Source organism: Vollenhovia emeryi, unplaced genomic scaffold (assembly GCF_000949405.1).
Source record: "Vollenhovia emeryi isolate VEMERY1.0 unplaced genomic scaffold, V.emery_V1.0 DF939287.1, whole genome shotgun sequence".
NCBI classification, from domain to species: domain Eukaryota; kingdom Metazoa; phylum Arthropoda; class Insecta; order Hymenoptera; family Formicidae; genus Vollenhovia; species Vollenhovia emeryi.
Genome location: NW_011967079.1, coordinates 146,977 through 156,983, shown reverse-complemented (window position 1 = coordinate 156,983; position 10,007 = coordinate 146,977). Strand labels below are relative to the sequence as shown.

General features: G+C 39.9%; 1 protein-coding gene across 2 annotated transcripts; it reads left to right on the top strand.

Annotated features, from left to right (window-relative positions):
• Nucleotides 1-1,012: 1,012 nt before the first annotated feature.
• On the top strand, nt 1,013-7,217 carry LOC105559181 (oxysterol-binding protein-related protein 2). Of its 2 annotated transcripts, none has more exons than XM_012007284.1 (9): nt 1,013-1,443; nt 2,177-2,378; nt 2,471-2,580; nt 2,782-2,940; nt 3,474-3,674; nt 3,785-3,974; nt 4,071-4,187; nt 4,432-4,649; nt 4,979-7,217. In XM_012007284.1, exons 2-9 carry the CDS (start codon nt 2,223-2,225, stop codon nt 5,079-5,081), a joined length of 1,254 nt encoding a protein of 417 aa, XP_011862674.1. In that variant the 5' UTR covers nt 1,013-1,443; nt 2,177-2,222; the 3' UTR covers nt 5,082-7,217. The 2 variants fall into 2 exon arrangements, with proteins under 2 accessions (XP_011862674.1, XP_011862673.1); XM_012007283.1 differs by having other exon boundaries at nt 1,013-1,941.
• The last annotated feature ends 2,790 nt before the right edge of the window (nt 7,218-10,007 follow it).

Genomic DNA, 10,007 nt, shown 5'->3' with positions numbered 1-10,007 from the left:
CCTATAACGGGTCACATTTGATCTGCCGTAGGTATTGCACGTTGCCGAAACATCGGCTGGCCACAGATTTATTTAACGAACTACCAGCATTGAAGCAAGAAAGATTAAAAAGACGCGAAGGTGCAGTTTCAGACTTCGGAATACGGTTTGTTGTTTAAAGTATCTTTTATCAGTTAAGATCTTTGCATTCTCAACGGTTCTCTGGTGAATGCTCTTCGTGTCTGGCGCCAATTTTATCGGGTGGATTGCGCGCGATAAGGGCAGCATTGTGGTCTCGACATTGCATATGTATGGGGGTATGCGTTAATTAAATTCATCCCGTATTTTCCACGCAGACCGCTTGATTGCGTGATACGACGTCTTTTTCAATCGCGGGTGTTTCACGTGCTCGTTCACGTTGTTGAAACTTTGCCCTTCCGCCTTCGCATTTATTGATTTTTGTGTATATATAACTCCGTACGTTAAATCGGAATGATGCAGTCCTTGGTATTACGTATTAATTGAATTAATTAAAATTTAATGAGCCGCTGGAATAAAAACGTAAAAAAAATATTTCGCTCTTCATCCACACTAAGGCGCTTTTTCTCTATTTTAAAATAAAAACACGTTTCAGAAAATCATTTATCAACAGCTATAAATTTCCCCCGAATTAATTCCTCAAACTTCAATCGATAAACCCTGAAAAATTAAAGACGACTTTTAATTATTTTTTTTTATACAATATTACTTTTAATTTCTATTATTTTATTAATTCGCCGTGCATTTTACTCGAAAAGAAGAAAAAATTATAAGGTTGTATCTGAAAAATTAAAAGTCTATCACATTTATGTTGAAACTTCATTGACATTTGAGACATCGCTTTTAAGAAAATCTTTTGAGTTTGCCGTTATATCGTTCCTCACGAGCGAATCAGTCGGTCGTCCCAACGGAAATCCTCGGGAGCTCAACGGTCATGCTCGGATTTATTGATATTTGCTCCAAAAGCAAAGGGGGAGCTCGCCGTCACGCCCGCAGGCTCAACAGTCTTCAATTGTACAGCTGATCGTGAGACGAAGCTGAAACAACGTCGTGTGGCTTCCGGTCTTGGCGATCTCGTTCTCCAAAAATTCCCGACCGCCATGAGCGAGTGACGACGAGTGTCGAACGGTCGCGAAAATCCTCCGCGTGTGGCATCATCCGCGGCTCCAGAGCTAATCGGAATAATTGCCGGGATGTCACCAAGCTAGCGAGACAAGGCTCTTTCTCTCTGGAGAACCGGACGGTCCATTTAGAGATACCGCGCTCCCCTCTCCCCCCTCGTTCCATTTGCGCCACGGAAGATCAAAGAATCCCTGAACAATCCGAGGATTCATCTACACAATTCGACGATTCAGAACTCCGAGGATCGAACTATCTAAACATCACTTCTGGCCAACACAAATAGATCTTCCAAGGGATTTATCTGTACACTTGAAATTATATGTTTCTAAAGGGATTTTAATGTATTGTATTCTTTGAAAATCCGAGAACCGGCTTGCTTTTATTTCTAAAAAAAACTCAACTGTCAAGTTTGGAATTTCGATACAGAACTGATATCTTCAAATACCTGACAGACAAGTTTTTATATAAAATTTTCGATTTCTAAAATTGCACTGTAAATCTGAAACCGTATACCGCGTAATCCTTTAAGTCGCCAATAATCTGCTTAGGAATTTGGGGGGATTTCGAAGGGATTTGAAGAGCTGCAAACTTTCTGTCAAATTTCCAGCGAAAAATGTGGTCAAATAATTCGAATTCTCACGTATCTTCTGATAAAGCCTCATAATTACTGGTCGATGTTAGTGGAAATCGAAGTATCGACTCACAAGAACGACAGATTGAAGGCTCCTGCCGTTGTCGGGGCGCTCGATAGCCACGGGAGACTCTTACAATGGCCAACGAAAGGATACCGGGACGTTACAGGTTGGCAGTATATAAATATTCGCCGAATGTTTAAATTCATCGATCTATAGATATTTTTTGAGACTTCGAAAATTTTCAGTCGCGTTAAAAAGTGCAAGTATACTCGAAAATTCGGAGTTCTGAGAAATCATCGTTTCGTTTTTTCGCCAAATTTGTATGAGCTAAAATTGAACCATCTTTAGAAAAATTGTTTCTTTCGCTCAAATTTTTATCGTAGCACGTTTTACTTTCCAAGAACATCGTTACCAGTTCCGGGTCACTCCGAAGTAAATCTCTGCTCAATGACGCTTCAGCTGGGCAAGGACATCAGCAAGACCAGCATGCCGGTCATCTTCAACGAGCCCCTCTCTTTCCTGCAACGCGTCGCGGAATATATGGAATATGCCATATTGCTCAAGCAAGCATCTCAGCAGGAATCGCCGGTCTTGAGGCTTCAGGTTCGCGAGAAATTGCCCTTATAAATTCAATCGAGATGATAAATCAATAATCCACCCAGCACTATTAATAAACGAAATTAATGATTACGCAGTACGTTGCGGCTTTCGCTGTGAGTGCCCTCGCTTCGAACTGGGAGCGCTTTGGAAAACCTTTCAATCCAATTTTGGGCGAAACGTACGAATTACAGCGCGAGGACTTCCGGTAATTAACTGCTTCACATTAATTGTATTTATCAATTCATTAGTAACAATTTGTTATTTCCAGTTAAAGTTGACTCACCATGCTTGATATTATTTTATCAACTAATTCTTAATTTTATCTACCAATTATTAATTTTATTAGCCAATCTGTTATTTCTCCTTTTCTCTGGAAGTTATTTTTTTCTTCGAATCTCTTCTTCAGGATAATATGCGAACAGGTCTCGCATCATCCACCGGTGTCCGCGTTTTACGCTGACAGCGAGGACTTCATCTTTCACGGCAGCATCCATCCTAAATTGAAATTCTGGGGGAAATCACTGGAGGTGCACCCGAAAGGGGTTGTCACGGTCGAATTACCCAAGTTAGTTAATAAATACAATCACAATTAGCTAACTTATATACCAATATTGCATTTTTACATGTTTACATTCCAGTATCGTGGCTATTTACTTTGTTTAATGTTAATTATTTTTGTCAATTGTCTCTTTTGTTTTCTCAATATTCATCTAACTTCATTATCACTGAAAGTTAAGAAAGCAAGAAGATCTTTTGTTGAGAGTGCAAATTAATTATTAGAGAAATGTCCCCTGTTACGGGACAGACTTCTAATATGAGGTAGCAGGTTTTCAACATCTAAATTTAATCACAGATCTTCTTTTCGCAACGATTACATCATCTAACAATTTTGCACTAAACAGATTTCACTCAAAGGGCAATAAATTGGTGGAACCAACAGATGATGCCTGTTAATTTAGCAGAAATCCTGCTATCTAACATTAGGCGCTTGTCTCATAATAGGGGACTTTCCTCTACCAAAGAATGAAAAATATTATAAAAACTCTAAGGATCGAGACTATCTAGATGTTCGATGTATTAATGATCACACTCGAACAGATGGAAGGAGTCTTACACTTGGCAAAATGTCAATTGCATCCTTCACAATGTCTTGGTGGGTCAATTGTGGATGGAGCAATCAGGCCCTCTGGAGATCAGGCAGCACGGAGGAGATGACTTGAAAGCTAAGTTGTGTTTCATTAAAAGCACCCTGAATGGCAAGGACGTCCATCGCGTCGAGGGATTTATAACGAATCAAGAGTAAACTTTAATTAAAGTCAATTAGATGGGAATACAAAGGAAAAAAATGTTCTTAATATAATGAAACAAAATATTTCATTGTTGTTACTACACGTTCCTTGTTTGTTTAGAAAAAGAAAGTTACTTTTCCTTTACGGCCAATGGACCGAGATTTTACGATCCTGCGAGCCCTCGTTGTACGAGGAAACGCTGGAAAAGATCAAACTGGAGGCCAAAAGTCCGCAGGGAAGTCCAGGACACAAAAAGGTCTTGGCGAAGCTCCACAGTCTCAAAGTCGGAGCTTTCAAGCCCCTGCATCAGGTAAAAAACAATCTTCACTGAATAAATCGATTCATTTTTAAAAATAGCTCCTTTATTTATTGTACTACGTAGGATGAATATTTTTCTTATCCGCAGGATGCGATAGAGGAGCCCTTTGGCAGTACATTTGTTGACGACATTCCGATCGTAGACGAGATTCCAGGATCTATCGCACTTTGGGAGGCCACACCGAGGCCCAGCAACAGTTCGGATGTTAGTTGAATCAAGCTAACACTTCGAACGATTCGATTAATTCCTTGCAAAAATTTTATTCAAACTTAAAACAAATATATTATATTTTAATAGTCTTCGTAATAAATTATTCCGTTGCACATATTATTTCTTACATTATTCTTTATTCTTATTTAGCTTCTATCAATTCGATTAAGAGTAAGTTTTATTTCATGCACATCGATTTATGTTTAATGATATACAAAGATGTAACCGTAATTTGCAGTATTATCAGTTCACGACGTTCGCGATGTCACTGAACGAGCTGGAGCCTGATATGAGAGAAAGCCTTTGCCCGACTGACTCCAGACTGAGACCGGATATTCGCAAGCTGGAGAACGGCGATCAGGATGGGGCTGCGTCTGAGAAGGCCAGGCTTGAGGAAAAACAGAGGAATTCCCGCAAAGCGCGCAAGCAGAAGAAGGGAAACGAGTATGTTCCCAGGTATAACCAATTGTTTTACTTGGAAACGGCATTTTTGCTCATACTTGAGAAACGGAACTTAATTCAATAATTTCCAGAATTATATTTTCGAAAGATCCTATAATTTAAATGACATTGAGGTGTTAATAATACATGCTCTTCCCTTACGATATGTAATTATCGAGCGTTAAATTATTATATTATTTCTAGTATTAATCCGCAGCTTTCCAAAAGCACAACTGCTTTAAATAAAATTGCGCATTATGGAATTTAACGGCTTGAAACAATTAGAGATTAATAATCTCTGACGTCTAATGCGACTTGACGACTTAGAAAATATACGTCTACAGGTGGTTCCAAGCCGGCACGAATCCTTACACGGGCCAGGAAGATTGGACGTTCCTTGGCGGATATTGGGACCGTAATTACGCCGATGTCGAGGACATCTTTTAATGAAGACGGGGCTCGTTAACTTCCATTAGCACGCAACCGACGCCGGCGAGGATCGACAATTGGGCGTCGTTAGTGCAAAATTGCAAATAAGTTGCCTAAGAGGACAGGTGCGTAGATCGGTAATAGATGCCATTAGAGATCGATGTCTTTGTGTAAAGTAATTAAAAGCAGATCTTGTGCGCGCGACATTCTTCGAGCGCGAAGTTGGAACTCGACGAGTCGCTGGGAACTTATTCCCACGCTTTTCGACGTAGGAAGGTAGCGAATCGAGGATACAAATGGACATTATTCGAAAATCAATCTCTGAAAATCAGAACTTGTAGTTTCCGAACGTTCGATTATATCATTGATTCGCGCTTCCTGTTCTCCGACACTATTTTTATAAGAGGCCAAGTTGGACAACCGGAAAGGCGATTCTCGCGTAGTATCCCTGCTTGAAGAAGCCAGTGAGAGATGGCAGAAGCTGATTTGAAGTTTATACAGGATGTTCCTAAGTTTGGGGTGACTTAGGGACTTTCCTTTTAGGGACAGTCTATGTAATTTCATCGCAGACTGTCGTTTTAGTCCAGGTTTCTCAATTAAACCACCACAAATATTTATCCGCGTATTAAACGCTTTCCTATCGATCTGTCAATTCAAACAAATTACGTTTTGACGTTAATACGAGAATCGGACTTAGTTCTATATCCAAGAATATTCTTGTATGTTTATATCAAAACTATACGTAATTAAAACGTAGAGGAAATCTTGTATCTTATCGAGAGCGCAATCTGACGTTTAAATCGAAGAATCATTTTTTAACAGTGAAAACAAGATAGAAAGGAAGATAGAAGACTTATCTACAGATATAGAATAATCTGAGAACATAAAAAATGAGATCGAATCGATTTTCTTTCGTGTGATTCGATCGGACTCTTTGAGCAGGAATGTTGTAGACCTTCGTGTAAATATACAGCGACTGTGTATGATACACCTGTACCAAGATTAGGGCCGAACGATTCTTCGCGACAGCTTCGTATCAATCGAGCAATAATTATTTATCGCAGACTTTATACGTTCGGGTTACTTTCGATTTCCAATCTGGAACAATCGCCAAACCCCAGCCAGCCTGCGAGACGCCATGTTGGAAAGAAGCGAGAGCCGCACGTGTTGGCGCCGCGGATGCTATAAGGTTCCACATATCTATGGAAATTAAATAGTTCCGCGGGAAAAATCTGAGGGGAATATCAGTGACTTCAGGGAAAGACTGAAACTTCGCGAGTCAAATGGCGCAAAGGGAATCCAGCATATATTTGCCGAATATACTATGTTACTGCTTCCAGGTAAATGTATCTTTTGCGCGAATAGACGCTTCCTAGAACAGATATGTTGCGTGTCGTGTGTGCGTTGACAGGCTTAATTAGGAAGGGCGACAATAATTTGAGGTTCTCGAAGAGCCGAGTGTGTTTCAAACCGTGAAAAATCATCTGAATTCTAAGCCATGCGCGGAAGAAGCCAGAAACGATCTCGTAATCAATTGATCCCCAGTGCGATCCCTTTCCTCTCCAAGGAAAAAGAAACATGGCAATCGATAGACGCATTTTGCAAAGGATTGGAGGCGAGAGGTGAAAGACAAAGTGGGTGAAAAAGCGGTGCAGCTTCCTTTCACGGCATAGCTTATAATTCTGGAGTTGGGATGTTTGTTGTATGGTACTTTTGGAATCCGGTATGATTTGGAATTCGGATCCTCGAATTATAATCCCACCGGATCGTTCGGCGCGCGCTGCTCCGGCTCGAGTTCTGTGGATACGATAAAGTCGACCGACTGATAAGCGGAATCGCGCTGCCTTCGGGCAGACGAGCGCGTCAACCACGGGCGAGTTTACGATATAAATATACGAGTACACATATCTGGTATCTGACATAGAATTTCTATGCTTCCACGAGGGAACGGCGACGCGAATCATTTATACGTTGACGACGATCGTACCCTACGGTGTACGATCACCCGTGTCACGTCTAAGGACCTTATTATTGTTAACAATCGCGCACGTAGCTTGTAGGGACTCGTTGTGTTTTGCGTTGCATAGATCACGCCGATGTGTAACTGTACATAGACAATAGGCATATTAGAAATAAATGTTGTTAAAAAAGGAATTTTCGCCGTGCTAATTAATTCTCATCTATTCCGCAGTTGACTCGACCTTATCACATAGAAAGTAATTTGCTAATTGGGAACAATTAAAAAAGGAAGGTAAAAAATTATTAATAATTGTGAATTGCAAATTTTGTGGAGTAGAATGAAATTATCTAATAACTCGCTTATAGTCTTCAGATATTTTAAATTACTAGAGATTAAAAAACCGAGTTTTCTTTAAAGTAGGGTAAAAATTAAGCAGGAACATCGGTATTTTTGAGGTAAAAAAACTTCCTTAGTGAATTTACATGATATATGTATGCATATAGACTGAATAGTATTTTTTAATACTTTTCATTTTTAATTAAACTCTTTCAATCACAGTTAAGCTATCGTTATTTTTGTTATCTTCTGGATCAAAAGTGAAAATAAAACATGGAATTTTACATAACTTCAGTAAAGTTGGTGCACGGTTTCAAAGTCGTGCTTCAAAAGTTAATAAATAATTAAGCAACAAAATTAGATTTTTTATATTAATTTTTGAAACTACACATTTTGAGTAATTACTAAGCTAAAAAATACATTTTTTTGGTAATAAAGGGATACATTTCTTTTACTGAATTTTCAATAAAAAATTTTTGTTTTTTACTACTCTTAATCTAATAAATTTATTATTATTAAATTTAATATTGCATACATATATGATCTTCGATTTATATAAATTTTCTATTTTTATATTCCTGATCCACCAACAAGATATAAATTTTGTAGCGCGTATTTATAGCCGCTGATTAGACTATTGTTATCAAATTTCTCCGCCGAGTCGCCCGAAGTGTTACCGAACGCTCGCTACGCGGCACCACTAGCAGGCGCGCTTCCAATATGGCCGCCTGTGCTCAGTCAGCTCGCCGTCAAGACGGAACCGATCGATCTTTCCGCTGTATCGGAGAACGTATGTTCGCTTCCTGGTGAACCGATTTGTGACGCTGGGACACGTCGATCCTTTCTGCACGGCCGACAGGGCATCGTCATTTTTTCCAACTTCGCGCCGCGAGACCATCGAGATGAGCAACGTACCAACAGGTGAGATCATCGACTTCGTCATCCGCTCCGATCCGATCGTGTGAATTTCTTCGCGACTGAGCGGGACAAATCGTTGACTTTCGCACGGGAATCGGCCGGGAGTAAGCCGTTTCCAGAACGCGGCGGTAAACGAAACGCAATCGAATTCTAACCTACAGTTGCGCGCCACCCGCTATCCTGACGTTTCCAGCGACGACCTTGTGAACCCGTCACTGCCTCTGTGTGCGCGTGTTTACGCGCACGCATGTGTGTCACCGGCGACTCGCCACGAATTCCAGTCGAGTATTTGTCGCATTCTTTTGCGCCGCGCTCGTCAACGTCGTGGTTCCTGAAACGAGGATTTTATCGCGGAACAGATGATGCAGCGACAATGGATACTAAAGTTTCGTCGATAAACTTTTATCGAATCCGTCGGTTTTCAATTATTGAAAGCACAGTATTCGAATGGCGATTGAAGAAACAAAATAAACGCTAATCGTATTATCGTCGCAGTAAAAATTCTGATGAGTTTTCGCGAGATTTTTCGCAGAGCTAGAAAAGAGAAGAAAACAATGGAGGAAGCAATCGACGCGAAAAATTTGTAACGCGAGTGCAGCTGCACTGACGAAGGTCAATTTTCTACACCTTGTTTTAGTCTATCTCTCCGTGAGAATCGACTCAATTTGTGTCCTTTCACCACATTTGGACGAAATCTATAAAGGACGCTTTTCTTGAAGAAGAATAACGCTTTTCCAAATTTCATACGGGAAATGTGTATTGCTCATATTTTTCGAGAACCAGTTTACGCACAAAATTTCCGAACTTCTTCTCAAGATTGACTATATTAAAAGAAGAGACATGCTCGTTAAGTGCGAATACAAATAAGTAAACGAAAAGGCCAAATAATGACGAGCTATACAAAGTAACAATGTGAAAAATTATATAAACAATTATTTAAACGTGATATCTTCTGATATCTTAACGGGTCGAATCTGGCCGTAAATTGGGCTGTAGATTGGGGATCTCTGATTTACAAGGAGACATGATATTAATCCTTCGGATGTCGCGCTATTTTCCCACGAGAAATTCCATGAGGAATCGACACGTGGATTGTTTTTAAATATTACGTCGTCTCGACCTGTGATCTGTGACACAATCTACCTCTTCCGTTTGTATTGGACTTCTTTTCCTTTTCTTACCTTAATACTTTGTTTTATTCTTTATGTCTAGACCATAAAAATACAAATTTTCTCCTATTTTATTACGTTTTCTTTGTATTGTGCAGACTTTTGCCAGGTTGGAAGGAATGGACATATTGTAATGGTATACATTATAATTATATTTCGTGGAAAGTATTTGACACATGGGTGAACAAAGGAGATAATAAACTTTTAGACTGCCTATCTTGTTCTGCATCTTCTTACATCACCCACTCTTATTTAAACACAATAGTCAATAAGACTGTGGAAAGTTGTGATAAGTAAAGTAGACTGCAAGAATGTTTTTTGTTACAGCGTGAATTATTGTAAGCTTTTAGTCCTGAGTCTACATTATTTCATTGTTACTGCGTATCTTTAAATGTATTCCATCGTATCCTCCACGATAAAAAAAATGCATGAAACGCCCGAAGTGCGTTCTCGGTCGCGCTCGTATTGTTGCCGCTTTTCCGCGATGCCGATTGGCCGTTGCGAGTCTCGCCGGCCGAAGTGTGTCGCATTCGCGTGATGACATGACAGAAGTTTTATATT